General features: G+C 31.3%; 1 protein-coding gene across 1 annotated transcript; it reads right to left on the bottom strand.

Moving 5' to 3' along the window:
• Positions 1-8,425: 8,425 nt before the first annotated feature.
• Positions 8,426-16,334, bottom strand: LOC132555002 (uncharacterized). The gene is made up of 7 exons (XM_060219331.1): positions 16,233-16,334; positions 15,483-15,551; positions 14,982-15,050; positions 13,330-13,424; positions 10,135-10,234; positions 9,347-9,484; positions 8,426-8,713 (listed from the first exon to the last, which is right to left on the bottom strand). Exons 1-7 carry the CDS (start codon positions 16,290-16,292, stop codon positions 8,474-8,476), a joined length of 771 nt encoding a protein of 256 aa, XP_060075314.1. The 5' UTR covers positions 16,293-16,334; the 3' UTR covers positions 8,426-8,473.
• Positions 16,335-16,356: the final 22 nt, after the last annotated feature.

A 16,356-nucleotide genomic window follows, 5' to 3' on the forward strand; every position in this document is an offset into this window, starting at 1 on the left:
TTTCTGAGGAATTTTTAAGTTAAAATCTTATCTGTTGACAAATATGTTAAAACGACCAGTTAGGAAGCTTCGCTACCCGTTACTGGATTTTTTTATGTCCTCGTTATTTGAAATCTGGTGAAAATTTCTGTTGTCCAGGAGCTGAGTATGACCTTGTAAGTGTACGTTAAATATGGCGTTATACAAATTAATACGGCCGTGTCAAAAAATAGACACAAATTGATAATACCTATCAATACTTTATTACAATTTATAGTTATTTAGAATCATTCTTATTCCATAGGAAATACTGAATTTTGTCCAAATTTGGTCGGAAGCACACCTGGGTGAAGGGACCCAGTTATGTAAACGATGCATCGAATCTTCGACATGCTAAGGGACGTTATAGGGAGAATAGGGATATTCATTTAAATGCTTTATATTTAGCTTAGATGAAGGAATTTCTGTGAACCTAACTTAGTGAGCGATACAGGTCACATGTGCCTATTGTTTTTCTTGAAATGAAGATGTATTTTATCATTTAAATGATCATTAATACGTACAAATAGCATTTCAGCTGTTATATATCACTATATTTGAAACCTAAAAAATAAGTTCAGAATTCAATCATCAAAGCTTAAAAGATATCTGTATTTCAGCCTCCTATATTTATGTTCTCGATACTCTGCATACAAAAATACAATTAAACGTGCATTAAAGAGTCTGATCATTTCAAAATACTCAAGTCACGAGGGCAATATTTGTCTTGTAAGCACTTCTTTTTACTCAAGATGTTGCAGTCTATGCTAAAGAAGAAAAACTTCCAACATGTTAAAAGAATATCCAATCAAATCTATATCATAGGGAAATTTACATTTCTTACCGGAACCTCTTAATAAGATATTTTTGTAGTTTATATACATCGATATCCCATTCATTTCCTATGTCACAGGTTTGTGTCATATCAACTATAAAGACAGCAACAGTATTTTGGTTACGACCTACATATGAAGAACTCTTTCTTGCTCTGGTACCTTAATTTTTTGGTGCAGCAGAAAATCGAAAGGCAATGCAGAATATAAACATTTACATTTTCTTTAGGGAATATTTTGACAAATATAACAAAAACATGAAAGCACCCATCTATTGCACGTGCATGCAAGTTAAAAAGGCGCCAAAAGCCTTTGAAACTTCAAAGATAAATACTATTTCTTCCCAAATCACTGGAAATACTATTGCGAGTACGTAACCAAGAAAAAATCGATTTTTGTGGGTTTTCGTTTCACATAAATACTCTGTACATTTTTTTGCAGATTTGTTAGTCGTACGATATATCTCCTGTGCTCACTTGCTGTCAAACAGTTTGGTTGGATTTTTTTCCTTGTGATATGTTATTTGAAAATCATATTAAACGTTTTAATGACTGTGTATTTCATACAATGTGGTTGTACAAACTTGAATTGTACGAAAAGTTCAATGACATTGCTAGTTAACTTGAAACCATAGAGAAGAAAAGCATAACCTATCAAAGAAATGTAGCAAATTGAAATGTCTGTGTATTTCATCAAGTACCGTAAAACTGATCGTCTGTCGAAATACAGAGAGCATCTTATTTTCTCACGAATGAATGTTTCTGCATAGGTCTTCAGGCGAATGTGACCTATTTTTTAAATATCTTTTTAATTTGTTGTGACACCATCGAACGGGATCACAAAACATAGGTAATTTAAAAGTATTTACATAAAACTCGTCAAGATCTACTTTTCAATGTAAAACGAGTTTAAATCAAGACCAGGGAAAGTCTGTTAAACACTTCATTTATGTAAAATTTTCTATTGGAGGTTACCGTACCGTGTATAAGTTGATTTCTCTTTCTTAAAAACGCATTTTTAATGATGCTTATATCATCAAATTTAGTTTAAACCCTTTTCTGAGGACACGGATATGATTATTTTTTCTGATTAGGGGCCAGTCAAGTTTTCTTTCTTTTATTCCGGATCTAAAAGGTCCTATCGGTAGATAGGTACATGGGAACTTACTCGATTTAAACCAAATAAATTATTCACTGTGGTTGTGGTCTTTAGATGGAACAGACAGATTTACGTTAATAACAGACAGGATAAATGTTACTTACATTTGTTTCTACAACACCTAGAGGTGTTATTCAAATCAAATGACATCAAATAATCATTACAACTGATGTTTTAACAAATTAAATTGACCTTTGAACTGTGTCAACTGTAAATGAAAGGACAATTTAGCAAGAAAGACCTCTTCACGCAAAGAAATATGAATGCATGTATATATTTCTGTAAATTTATTGCTTTGAAGAAAGTAAACCTGTAAATCATTTAATAGATTCTGATTAATTATACATTTATGCATATTACTGTTACGTACCATGTTGTAGCATTAGTCTACATTCATTTAAAACATGTTTTAAATTTGGCGGCAAAAAGAGAATGTTGATTGAAAGTGTCAAATTTCCTGTAAAATACTTGAAAGTGTTGATTTTGATAATCTTTAGTTGTAATGAAGTCTCAGATTCACATTTCAACATATCTGTGTAGGTGTTTGTTGATTATGTTTACTCTATTGCCGTTTGTTGCTCCGGTAACTTTCCCCTCGCATGGCGTTAGCCATGATGATTTTTTCTAGACGACAAAATCCGGAAGTGATGTATTGATTGAAAGTGTGGAAAATATAATAGCATTTAGTGTGCACTAGGTTGCTTTCGCAAGAATGAAAAATAAAAAACACCAATTTTTCTCAGTATCTCGACCATTCTCATAAAATCATTTGACAAGACGAAACATTGTCAATGGTATGTTTGAAAGCACAGTTGATTTTGTTCGAAATTAAGAATGAATACTCGATTCACATTTGAGCTTGCAAAAGAAATCTTATATTTCTTATCTTTAATAAGTTGTCAATGCTTCAAATGCGGAATAAGCCCCGAAATCAGAACAAGTTTCAGATCTTGACTAATAAATCATTACAATATTTCATAACACTCTAAGGTGCTGAGGTGGATCTGTCCTTGTGTGAATGTTGACTGCGTGTGGTACGTTTCATGAATAATTTACATGTAAATGTGAGCTTTTTGTTTGATCCAAATTAATTATCTAACATTAAACCTTAGTATTTATTACCTTTTGGTATCGGCACAAGGACGAACCTATACATTAAACCTAAGCCTAAGGGGCGGAAGCGTGTATGAAGTGGGATTTCGATATTTTTTTGTCCAACTTGATATTGGCCCTTGTGCAACGAGTACCAAAAGATTCTATTTTCAAAGATAAAAAATACACACTAAGTTCTGCCCAAGGTATGTGTTTGTATCGCAGGTTTGAATGACATATTTTGATTTCCCGGTCTATGGTCGTTGACTGTAAGAAAGACATTGCACTGCCTACGAAACCTTTTATTTCCAGATCCCGACATCGACGAAGGAAGTAATGGCAATGTCATTGGCAATGGCAATGGCCACGCTATCCTTCAACTGTACAGTACACGAATCTGGGCTACCTGTCACATCCACAGTCTCCACTCTGATTTCGTAGCTGTATGATAAACGTAATGATTTCAATTTCCCTATCGTGAATTTTCCATTTCTGGATAGCAATATTCCTGCATCTCGAACCTTTGTGTTTACATGTTATTGTTGATTCAAGGGTCAGTTCCTCTTATCACGATTTTCGTGCAAGAAGTCGCCAACTCCTAACAAAGTGGTTCAAAAGATGCAGGTTATGAAAATTACGGGGAAGTTGTATGGTCGCCATGGTGACCCTATTGAGAAACATTTGTATTTCCTTTTTTGTCCAATGAATTACTTTTTGCACTGGGCCCGACATTGAGTGCCAACAATATAACGTGGGTTTATCCAGCTGGTGAAGGCAAGATGACTCCAACCGGGAAAACCAGAAAATGAAATAACGCTAATGGTTGATTGAACTTATTATGTTTTAACAGAGCAGTTACATTGCCGAGAACAATTACCAGTCCATTGTCGTGGTAATGGCTAAGATAAGGGGTGACGCCACCAAACACGCGCTAGTATGGTCAAAACCACATGACCGGACATGGTCGCCCATCATCAACCACATAACGCTTACGACACATATAAATCGTAAGTACTTTACTCTTATAACAAGACCTACACGTATACGCAAATTACACACGATTCCTTCGGCAAGTACAGTGTAACCGTAAAATCAATATGATATCATGATATGCATAACGCTTATTGATACAATGAAAATAAATGGTTGCATAACACCTACACCGTAACGGGTACACAGCACTGAAAATACTATGCGTACTTGCTGGGGTATGCATAATGTCTAGTCCCAGTCTTTTAATTTATTAAGTTTGATACATGCTAGCTAAATCAATATGCATCGATTTTAGATCTGGGTCTGGTTTTTTGGTTTTTGATCTTACATGACGAATAATCTGCTGACATTTTCTGTACTAGTTCTAACATATTCGTAGTTCTGGTGATTTAAGTCATTTGCAGGTAGTGAACTGTTCCATGGTCTCTTAAGTCCATATCAACACTGTCATACACGGCGTACGATTTGGCCGATTTCGTTTTTCTTCCTGTTACATTTTTTTCAATGTCTTTATGGAAAATTTCAATGAAAAATTCTCCACGCCAATAAGATATCCCTGTCAGCTAAGAGTGTCTTAGTCAGTAGAGTTGAGATTTTCTCTGATGACGTCATTGTGTTCCTTATTGAAGTTGCTCTTGGTTCTATTTCTCTCTTGATCTTATATTTATGTCAAAGTTCAAAACCATTGATCCAGAGGAACACTACAGGCATGTTGTATAAAAGTTATCATTGATTGTTTCTAGGAACAACGATGCTGGTGAAATTCTTCCCTCAAGGTTATTTCAATGACAGTTCACAAGTTACGACTAAAAAAAATAATAGCTACATATAGTGAGAGTTGGACACCTGTGTATAATTTGGATTTTTCTCTAATTTGGTTGGTTTCCCAGCCTTTTTACCACACTGGATAAAATGCGTCCAAGTCTGGGCGTTTTCAAGGTATACGTCCTATCAACTTATTGTTGTAATAACTTATTACGACTTATAGCTCCTCTTGTTGGATGTTTGCTTGTGTCGTAATAACCTTAAAATAAGTTCAATTCTGTATATGAATGGAGCAGAGATCCAGGACTGACTCGGAATGACTCACATCATTAAAGGACATACATAACTACATTTCCGCTCAAATCAGCACCTGTCCGTTAATACACTAACATCCTTTTTGAAGCTTACGGTTAGCGTTAATATATTTTTCTTTCTGAAACATACGTTCAACTGTCAACAAATCTAAAAATTCTTGATAATTGTGCGCACATAGAATTTATTTATTTATTTTTCTTGTAGTTGAAGGAATAAATAGCCCGGAAGTATACAAACATTAAATAGCATGATGAAAATAGCAAGCACTGCAACGTATAGTATCATAATATAGAAAGGTTAAACAGCGGACAAAACAAGTGATAGTGATTATCAACCAAAGTATGGAGTTTAACCAAAATTTTGCTAAAGTGTAAATATTTTCTGCATTGAAAATACGTTCAAGCTAAAATATATATATATAAAAAAAACAGAAAATATTTATTCACATGATCTGCAACAAAGCTGTTTCTGTAATTATCTTTGTGTAACATAATTAAAACAAAGTGATATTTCCAGGATAGTTTTTCTTGTTATCATTACGAAAAATAATTCACTCATGCAAGGGTATTTCATGATTAAAACTGAATCAACAGGTTTTGTTTGGTAAGGATGTTTAAAAGTAAAAATTATTTACACAATATCCTATGATAAAGCATCAAAAACGACATCTTTATCTTAGAATTATATTTCCTTGTAATCCTACAAAAAATGGCTGTGAATATATTTGCCTCAGTAAAATGTTTCTTGATAAATATTGTTATGAGTTATTTACATTTATTTAAAAGTTTATTATTAATTGCTCATTGCTAACCGCTAATTGCTAAAGTTGTATATCATTGTTGGCAAGAGTGATCTTTTAAATAATTGATACAATTTACAGAATAAGATAAAATCCAAACAAAAGGTACTACAAGTGTACCATTTAAAAGTAGATCTGAATATAAACATCTTTAATGATTTTTTTTCAGATTTCCATTGTAGATTAGCAGAGGTTCCATTTGGAAACTAATGTATATCCATCTCAATGAGAACAGGATGTCTTTATCAATCCAGCAATCGTGATATACAAGCAATGTATGGTGTCAATGGTATTAAAAAGAAAGCAAAATTATTTTTTAAACAATACCCTGTACTGATCTTGTCCTAAATGAAATCATTGATCTTTTTATTCCAATTTCTTTAATTACTAGTTTAAATAAGAAAAGAAAAAATGTAACATTGAGGAAATACCTCATCTCTGGACAAAAAAGAATCTGATCCTGAAACACTGCTTATCCATACAACAGGCTCTTAGACTGACAGGGGAAGCAACTCTATATTTGAAAGTATGCAAGATACATTGCAGTACTTTGACTTTTAACTTATAATCTATGTACATTACATATATGTATGTATATATCAGACAAATAATCAGGTAAAGGTGTACTTGTATTATAAGAAGCATGCAGGCTGCAGAAAGTGATTGGAGCAGTATTATTAAGTTTATATATGATAAAGCAACTAGAAAAAATAAGCAAAAAACCACTACAATTCATACAGGGTAAATAATGACTTTTTATCAAAATGTGACTTTTTGATTTTCTACCTTGGCTGATTTCAAAGATTAACATCTAAAAAGCTGTACTGGTTTTATAAACAGTAAGATTTGAAAATTACAGAGAGTAAAATTCAAATGCACATTTCAAAAATCCAATTACGTTTTAAAAATACAAACATACAAGGTACCATATATAAAAGTTTATAGGGAAGAGGCAACAACTTGACTGATATCTAATACTGATGCTGTTTTTATCTCATAAATCAAGCGACAATGTTTGATCAACAAATAATATAAATATTTGATAGTTCATAACAATGTAAAAGACGAAAGCACACTTATACAACAATACAATAACACAGAATATTGTAACATATTTACAAGTAACTAAGTTACATCAATGAATATATATATAACATAGAAATATCACAGAGGTTTATAAAATTGATGTGCTGAAAGTTCTTGAGCAAATCAGAATAGAAAAGATTGATGAAAAATATAATACGTAGAATTTATAACAGATGTGCAATACATTTTCAAGTATTAATTATTATTTATCATTTGAACGCAAGTTGAATTTGTCTTTAATTTCCACTCCTTTTGTATTTTCAAATAGCTTGTTAAACAACAAGCATACAGAGAATCAATAAACTCATTAAAGTAGAATTCTGTGGAGTCTTAAATCAATACTTCATAATTTATCAGAATCAAACAAAATTTATTGGACAGAAATTAATAAGTATACCAGGAAAGAAAATAAGGAAGTTTTAGAACACAGGTTAGTGCGAGGTGTAGTTTACTATGCTAAATAATAAAACACATTTTGGCATTGAAATTGTTCATAAACCAGAGATTTTAATCCTCAATATTGAAGGATGTGGAATCAATTATTACAAATCTGAAATCACAATGCTTTTATTTAGGAAAAAAAAACTAATCTATAGGTGTGCCTTATTCAAAACTTAAATGGTTTGATAATAGTTACAGATTGTATATAATTCAATATTCAAAATACAGCAGTATGTTTACTGTTAACTGTATATTACATATTTATATATAAAAACACATGCACATCTATGAAAATGTCTCAATTCTTAATTGATATTTTTGTTCCAGTACATCTTCTTTTCCACAATATACACATAGAAACATACTTTTAACATATTTTGGTTATAAATAGAACATTAAGTAAAATCCATGTTACAATCATATCACAGACAGGAGATACATCATATCTTTTAATTATGGACTTTTGATGAGGTTAATAAGGTGTGATATTAACCTGGATGAAAAATATAAACCGCAGACAAAATAGCAGATTTCTGTCCTGAATAGTGAAAGGAAACACAATAAAATTTCATCTTTCAATTCTAAATAAAAAGTATTGATTATAAGAATTCAATCTCAAAATAAATTCCTTTTCAAAACGAAATCATACTACTAAGAAAGAAAAAGAATAGAAAGAAGTTGAAACTAGAATCCATCTTGAATTTTTGTTAACATTTCTTTATTCAGTGCCTCTTAATATGTTGTCAAAATCAAAACACTGCAATTTACAAGTCAAATCAGTGGACTGCACATAAATAACAAATTTAAGTTTGTTTATCATCCATGTTCCTGATAAGATACATAAAAATGACCATTGGTTTTTAAAGGTTTTTTCCTAAAAAATGAAACAAAACAAAAAAACTGGATTGGTTGTCAAATTGCATTCCATCAAAATCACATCCTGGTACCATTGTTTATTATCATATTTGATAAGTTAAGCTTCAAGCTGTGGAAATCCTGTTGAGTATGGTGCTCCGCTGTGGTGACCCAGAGGAGGGGCTCCAGCAGGGTAGTTGTGAGTTGCGGGCCCGTTGGAAAAGGAGCTGTTGCCTGGGTAACCTCTATCTTCAGCATAACTTTTATCAGGTGGGTAGGCGTATGATGGATGACCTGTATAAACAGACGGTACTACGCCAGGCTGGGCCTCAGGTGGAATCTCAATCTTACCATAACCCTGCAGTGAGAAGATATCTTATTGTATCATATGGATAAAATAATCAATTGACAATTGTTTTGTTTGCATTGTTGTGATATTTCTTCTACAATAAACCCATGGGGTCAACACATTACTTCTGACTCAAAGTCAAAGTCAGGACAATGTATTTTCATACCTGTTGAACTCATTCTTACAGAGTTGTATACTTTACAATCACTATAGCAATATCTTCATGATACCACACTCTAAGCAGCATTTTATTATTTCTATTGATTTTAGCTAAAGTTGTTTCAAAGATGAGTTTTTTTCAAGTTTACATTATTCAATATTCATTTATTTAAAAAAGACATTTGATGAATAATCTATTTTGAACTGTTTCCTAAACTGAAACCAGGAATATGAAACACAGTTTTCCTTTGCTCTGTTTAATGTTTATCATTTGATTAGTTATGATAACCCAATGTGTACAGTATGTATTACAGATTTTTTTTACCATAAATGTAAACTTAAATTTCTAAATTTGCCAAAAGTACGAAATGATATACATATACTTTATATAAGTTGCAGTGCTACAAATGGGCTTGTAAAAAACTTAAAATTAAACAAAAAACATATCAACTTTTGAAAATGACGGAAGAATTTCACACTTACAGGTATAAGTTCAGCCTGCATGGGCAAAGGTCCATACAGATGTGGAACCATGGGACGAGCTTGTGTGTAGAGACCTCCAAGGGCAGCATAACCTTGGTGACCACCAGCCGCTACCTTACTGGCCACAGAAGAGCCAACCTATAACAAGGAAGAACCTGCAGGGTCAACACTGATAACACATTGGTGACTGAGTTCAAACAAGGTGAACAATGATAACACTGGATACTGAGGTCAAACAACATTTACACTGATAATATATTGGTGACCGAGGTCAAACAATGTCAACTATAACACTGGATAATTAGGTCAAACAAGGTCAAATATAACAACATTGGTTACTGAGGTCAAATCAGGTAAACAGTAATGATACAGGATATTGAAGTCAACAATGACACGTATTTCAGACGACTGACTGCTTAGATACAGTTTCAAATTTATATAAAATTGCCAATACTAAAAATGTAAAAGACCTTTTCCCTGAAGTGAATTTTTTTCTGATGCTTAAATTGTTTCATGTAACTCTGCCTATAAAAGTATCCTTAATTAACAACATGTTTAATTACATTGGTACATGTGAAGTTAAAATAAAAACGGTTTATTTATCATAAAGATTGACTGGAAAAAAACTGTGTTACTTATTCTCTGTTATATGTAGTTCTTTACTATATTAAATCAATTTTCCAATAGAATGTCCATTCTAAATTACTTTCCATTTTTATGAGCAAGAGACACCTCTATTTGATCATAAGCCTTTGTATGCGAAAAAGAAAAAAACTGACAGAACTTACAGTCTGCAAAATCTGCATGGCTCTTTGTTTGTCATGTTCGAAAGGAAAGGCACTAAGGATATATTCCTGCCCCAAGGTCGTCTGGTAGTCACAGAGACACCTAAGACACAAAATCATGGATCCATCAATTTTGATACACGACAAGTCAGCAATACCTTAATCTTAAAGATGTCTGGAAATAATTGTAATTTATCTGACATTCAATAAATTTTTCTCAAAAAGGTCCCTGTCATACTAAAAGTCTACCCCAACAAGTAAGAAATAAATGGTTATTTTTTCATGCAAATACATCGATCAAATCAATTCACAATCGTATTTCTGTATCTATCTAATTAAAGGTAGAGTTGGATCATGGCCATTTCTTTTAATCAGCATTAATACATTTTAAAATTGACAGATACTTCATCTATTAAAAAAGTTTCAATTTCTGAATTTTATGAATTTTGAGCACAATTTTTTTCTTTCTTTCTTTTTTTTTTTTTAATTGCCAGCATTCTCCGCTATATCAAATGAATCAGCTGTATCATCAGATAAATCAATAGAAACATGTTCCTCTGACTTTCTGAATTATTGTTCAGTTTTACAATCATAATTGAGATGCACCTCTTGTCAAAGTGCGTTACATAACATATGAATGGAAAACATTTCAGCAGTATAATATTTTTCTTTGACAATGTTTCAACTTTATTCTTTTTCAATGTCCACAAACCTTTTCCATTTTTATATTAATTGTATCAAAATACATAACAGTAGTAACTACACTTATAAACTACAGCCCAAAACTACTATAGATATGAGACTTTTGAAACACTTTATCAATTCTCTCGCTTTTCATTCTATAACTTTCTTTGCTGATTTGAATTTTGAAAAGTTCTATGATACTTTTCTTTGATCTGTACTTGGTCTTCGAAATTTGGAATTTTTCCTCTATTTTTTTTTTCTTTTGCTCGTAATTATATGAAATTCGGAAATTTCTTTTAAAAATTAGCAAAATTAATCTTTAACTTTCAAAATCCAAGATGGTCATGCACCTGTCAGTCACTTTTTCTTTTTGATCAGTCCCCAAATCAAAACGACACCACCAGGGACCAAGAGGAACCTACATATAGTGTGGAATTCCAATCAGGCCCATTCAGTATTTCTCAAAAAATAGTGACAACAAACTATCATTGTCAAAATCCAACGTGGCCACCTGTTAGCCATTTAGTTACTCTGATCAGTCCCAAACTTGAATCGGTGTAACTAAAGACAAATTAGGGGAACCTATATCTGAAACTTCTCAAGAAAAGAGCTATTTTATCTTTCTGACCATTCCCAAAATCAACAGGACACAACTATGGATCGATAAAGATGGACAGAAGCACAGACAAAGAGATAACTATATCAATTCCTTCTTACCTCAGTGAGAGGTTTGAAAATAATGACAGAAAATATGAAGCAAAAGCAATCAGGATCCCCCCAACCCCCCTCCCACTAATTGATTTAGAGGGATGTAATAAATGGGTTTTTTTTTGTGTCATTTGATGATGTTCTGGTGACAGATGTTAATTGTATATTTTCAAGGGAATGTCAGTGAAAAACTTGAAAGTTTTAAACTTGTTGTTATAACTATTTTCTGATGTTTGTAGTAAAAAGCATAAGAAAGCTTTATCCTTTATACTGAAGTATTTACATGCATGTTTCATTTAAATCGTTTTCATGACAGGTTAACTGACAGCCAAGCAATAGTAGATTCCATTCATCAGGAAGTGAGACAAGCTTTAAAAGTGCATGTGCTGAATGAACTGAAATTTATCTAATGAACTACCTGTAGTTTTAACTTCAGATTTGTCTTTGAGAAAAATATCATAAATAAAAACATTATTTCTTTCAAACACATTAAATTGCAATTAGTATTACTCTATCTAAAAGTCTATACTAGCATCAATACAGTACTGTTTTCTTATTTCTTTGTATCTCTGGAAAAGTCATTCTTTGCAGTACCCATTCATGCAGCAACTATCTTACTGATACATGCATATCCATAGAACTAATGTAATAAGAATTTTCCTGTGTAATTTTGATAAAATTTATGAAAATTACTTCAATATTATTATTTTTCAAATAAATGAACTGGAAGATCATTTATGATAAAGTCATGTAAATTAGACAAAATACAAAATGCATTATGTATATCAGATAATTGAAAAAAAAATAAACAAAAATCATACAAGACTTTTTCTGATAAAAAGGAGTAAATTTCATCTACAAACTACATTATATGGTTACTTTACCATGATTATTTATCTACAAAGAGAGAATATGAAATGTTATAAAATCTTAATAACCAACAATTAATCTTTATCAAATATATTATATTTAATGAATTTACTAATAATTTAAAGAAATTTATAGGTTCAAATGTCATGTAACTTTGGCTAGTATTTCTTACCTTCTGTCAATCTCTTGGAAAAAACGTACTGACTTTTTGATATGATAATTGATATTAGAACTTCATATAAGCCGATGGAATAGTAAAGCACTTCTCTACCTTTTGTTAATATACTTTTGTCCCAAACCGATGAAAAAATAAAGTGAAAGGAATTTTGTCTACAATTCTGCTTACATATGATCATAAGATTCTCCAAGCTAAGTCAATACTGATATTAAATCGTTGGGGAAAGACTAGGATTTATTGCTTAATTATTGCTCTTAATTCAAAATGAATTAATTTACAGCTGACAATGATACTGTATGTCTTGAGAGTTCTGCCTTTATCTAACAGTCTTGTGTTTCAAGCTGCATCTACATTTTGTATTTTAACATGTTATTTGTCATACATCACTGGTAAAAAATTCCATTTTTTTTCTGATGTGACTGTTAAATAACTCTGTAAAAATCTATTTAATACACAGTATATAAATATCAGCACAAATATTAATTTTGTTACTTTTTTCTGCTGATCAAAATTTGAAATGAAATACTAAGTGAAACTAGAGAAAAAAAACCTAAGATCATTCCCTTGATAAAAAGGGTTCTATATAAAATACCATTTTATTGTAGATAATAAAATTAATATATTCTTTCTTCTTAATTTTTTAACTTGAATCCTGTATGCTATTAAAAGTTTAAATATACCTAGATGAAGACAAATTTGCATCTCTGTACTGAGTTCATTTTGAAACTATTCTGTACCTTCAGATATTTGTATCTCACCTTTTTATACAATCCAAGACGATTAATTTGTCATTGTGAACACTGACAGCTCCAATTATCCCTCTTGCATCCTTACATGTCATTCGACATAATCTCTACAAAACAAAAACCATGTAAATATATTGTTGATTTTCTGTTGCTTGCTGGGTTTAGTGTCTTGTGAATAGTCAAAGTAATTTTGAGATGGGACCTGTTTGTAGAAGGTGGTAGATGGCTACCACACTGAACAAATGTTTAATGTCAGAACCACTCTGTATCTTGGCTACACTTTGTATACAATAGAGATTAATCAACAGATGATAATGTTCATTGGAACATGACATTTTGTACATATATACAATACTAGGTACTTTAAGCTAGGTTTACATACTTCACATTCAATTAGTCAGAATATAAATAGTCTCAATCTGAACCATATCAAATTGTATTTTTATGGGGCTTGATTTTGTGGTTTCCATAAAAAAAAATATTGATACTTGACTTTGTGAATTTATTCCCAAGGAATCCACTAACACTAAATCCATGTGGTTTACACCATTTCTCAATCTGATGATACGATTTATCAATCTGACAACACAAGTTATCAATCTGTCAAAATATGAATTTGTTGACGAAGATTGTATCTTGAAAACCAATAAAAATAAAGCCCCAACAAACAAGATTAATTTTACAGTTGATGAAATTCTATTGGGCATTACTGAACAGAAATTTAGAATTTAATCAACATTGCATTTGAAATGTTCATTTATTGTGTTTGAATGGCATTATTGATAATAAGTCTACTGACAGTGATCATAGTTTCAGAACTTCATCATTGTCCTGTTCATATAATAAGCTATGTATTAATTGGTCTTATATGTTGAATATTGCACAATAAACAACTAATGGAAAATTTTATAATATCTGGTCTTGTCACTGTTATACTAGTTGTAAATGCAGGAAATTTTTATATATAAACATAGTTTACTTGTGAAGAGACATGTAAAACTTCTATATTCAATGTTACATTATATATGTGTGTTGCAAATAAAATAAATAAATAGATAAATAAATAAATGAATAAAAACATCAATTTAATAATTTTGTCTTATATTTTAATGTCATGGTCAATGACACCTAAGTGGCACCACTGTTTGATTGAACTTTCTGCTAATGATGCGCGTATGTATAAAGTAATTTTTTCTTAATGTTTTATGAAAATCTATGTTTATCAAAGTTATGATAAACAGATAAGGATTGTTTTTTATTTTCTATATTAGCAGCAAATTGTATCTACATGGCAGTAACCACAAATTGTATCTACATGGCAGAAAATAAAGTAACACATTAACTTTTTACTAGTGATAAAAGGATATAAGTATACATCTATCGATTACATTCACTTGAAATTTAAAAGTATAAGGATCTGTCTTTGAAAAATGAAATGAAATACTCAACAGGTCGATTCTGTGGTCTAAATATTCACAAATTTGTTAAAACCTGGGGACATATTGCAAGTAGTTTTTGCAAACTATGGACTCTTGATTTTATTTTCAAGATATTCATCTTTTGCAATTTTATTCAATCCTGCAAAAAGCAACAAATCTTTGCATAAAACAATCTTACAGTACAGTAAAAGCACTACCAGTATATGTCCTGTTTTTCATACTTACAGGCTCCAAGACTCTAACTGCCTTGATTTTATCAGAAGGGCTTCCATAGGCATATAGTAGTGTGGCCGCCTGGAAAAGAAATTCAGAAACAATATGTAAATTTGTATTAGCAATAACTGAAATTTAATAGCTGAATTTTGTCTGAAAAATTTGACATGTAAAATTATATGAAACTGTTACATGGGCATGCTTGTTTATAAACACCTAATTTGCCAAGATCTGAATTTTCTAATGTACATGTTGTTACTAATTATGCACAGAAGTCATTGGGCCTGTAAACACACATTGATGTTGAAGGAAAGAGAGGATGACAAAGACGATTGAAGAACAAAAGAATTTGAATTAATTTTCTATATCATTTCGCTTAAAGCTATACCATTTATTAATGTTATTGTGACCTATATTTTGAAAACAAATCCAAACTACAGATTAATCTCCCTTGTCAGCTCAGATATAATTTGCTTTCGAGTTCTAAGTATGGTGAATCAGTAAATCTGGTACCTGATCAGCACTGAAAAATCCTCTTGAACTGTATAAAGTTTCAACTTTCTTATCCAAGGATGAAGTTTGCTGAAGAGAAAGAAAAGTCAATACCCATAGTATGATAATGATGATAACAAATTTCTAGCAGCAGAAAAATATATAGGTATTAGCAGACATTGTACCTCCCAGTACATTAAAAAAATAAGATAATATTTCAAACTGATTTTTTTTATAATTTAGGTGTTAATTAATGGAATAATTATAGCTTAAGAATGTTACTAAAATAGCGCATGATGTATCATTATAATTACAGTGTCATTAATTATCAGATTTTATTTTTTAATTCAAATCCATTAATATATCAAAGTTCTATACTAGGTTTGCTTCCTCATAATAGTGGTCGATAAAACTCATATACGTTAAAAATCAAATTTATAGATTCATGATCATCCGAAACATTATTTAAACCACACACACACTTCTGAATAGTTTTAGAGTTTACTAAACAGCTGATATACGCCTACTATGTGTATTTGAATTATTATCTATCATCCCAAAACAGTATATTATTTGATTATGAAGTAATCTCCTATATCAGTGAAATTTAAATATCCAAACATGGTATAAAGAGATTAGAATTGAGAACAATAGACTAAATCTGCAAAGCAGGACCTTTAAATGAAACCATGAAACTGACAAAACAAACATCGGCCGCATTGACATTTCATGTTTACCATGGAAACCATACATTTTTAGGTGCATACGAACCTGATTAATGTCGCTGAGTAATCTGTTGAATGAAACGTCATCCATGCATTCTTTTGCCATCTTGTCCTACTAACGTTGTTCTGGCAGAATGTGAAAAGGCCCTACCAAAACTTGGAGACAGGCT

This window comes from Ylistrum balloti, unplaced genomic scaffold (assembly GCF_031769215.1).
Source record: "Ylistrum balloti isolate Yb309-2 unplaced genomic scaffold, AGI_CSIRO_Ybal_v1 Utg370450, whole genome shotgun sequence".
Lineage (NCBI taxonomy): Eukaryota > Metazoa > Mollusca > Bivalvia > Pectinida > Pectinidae > Ylistrum > Ylistrum balloti.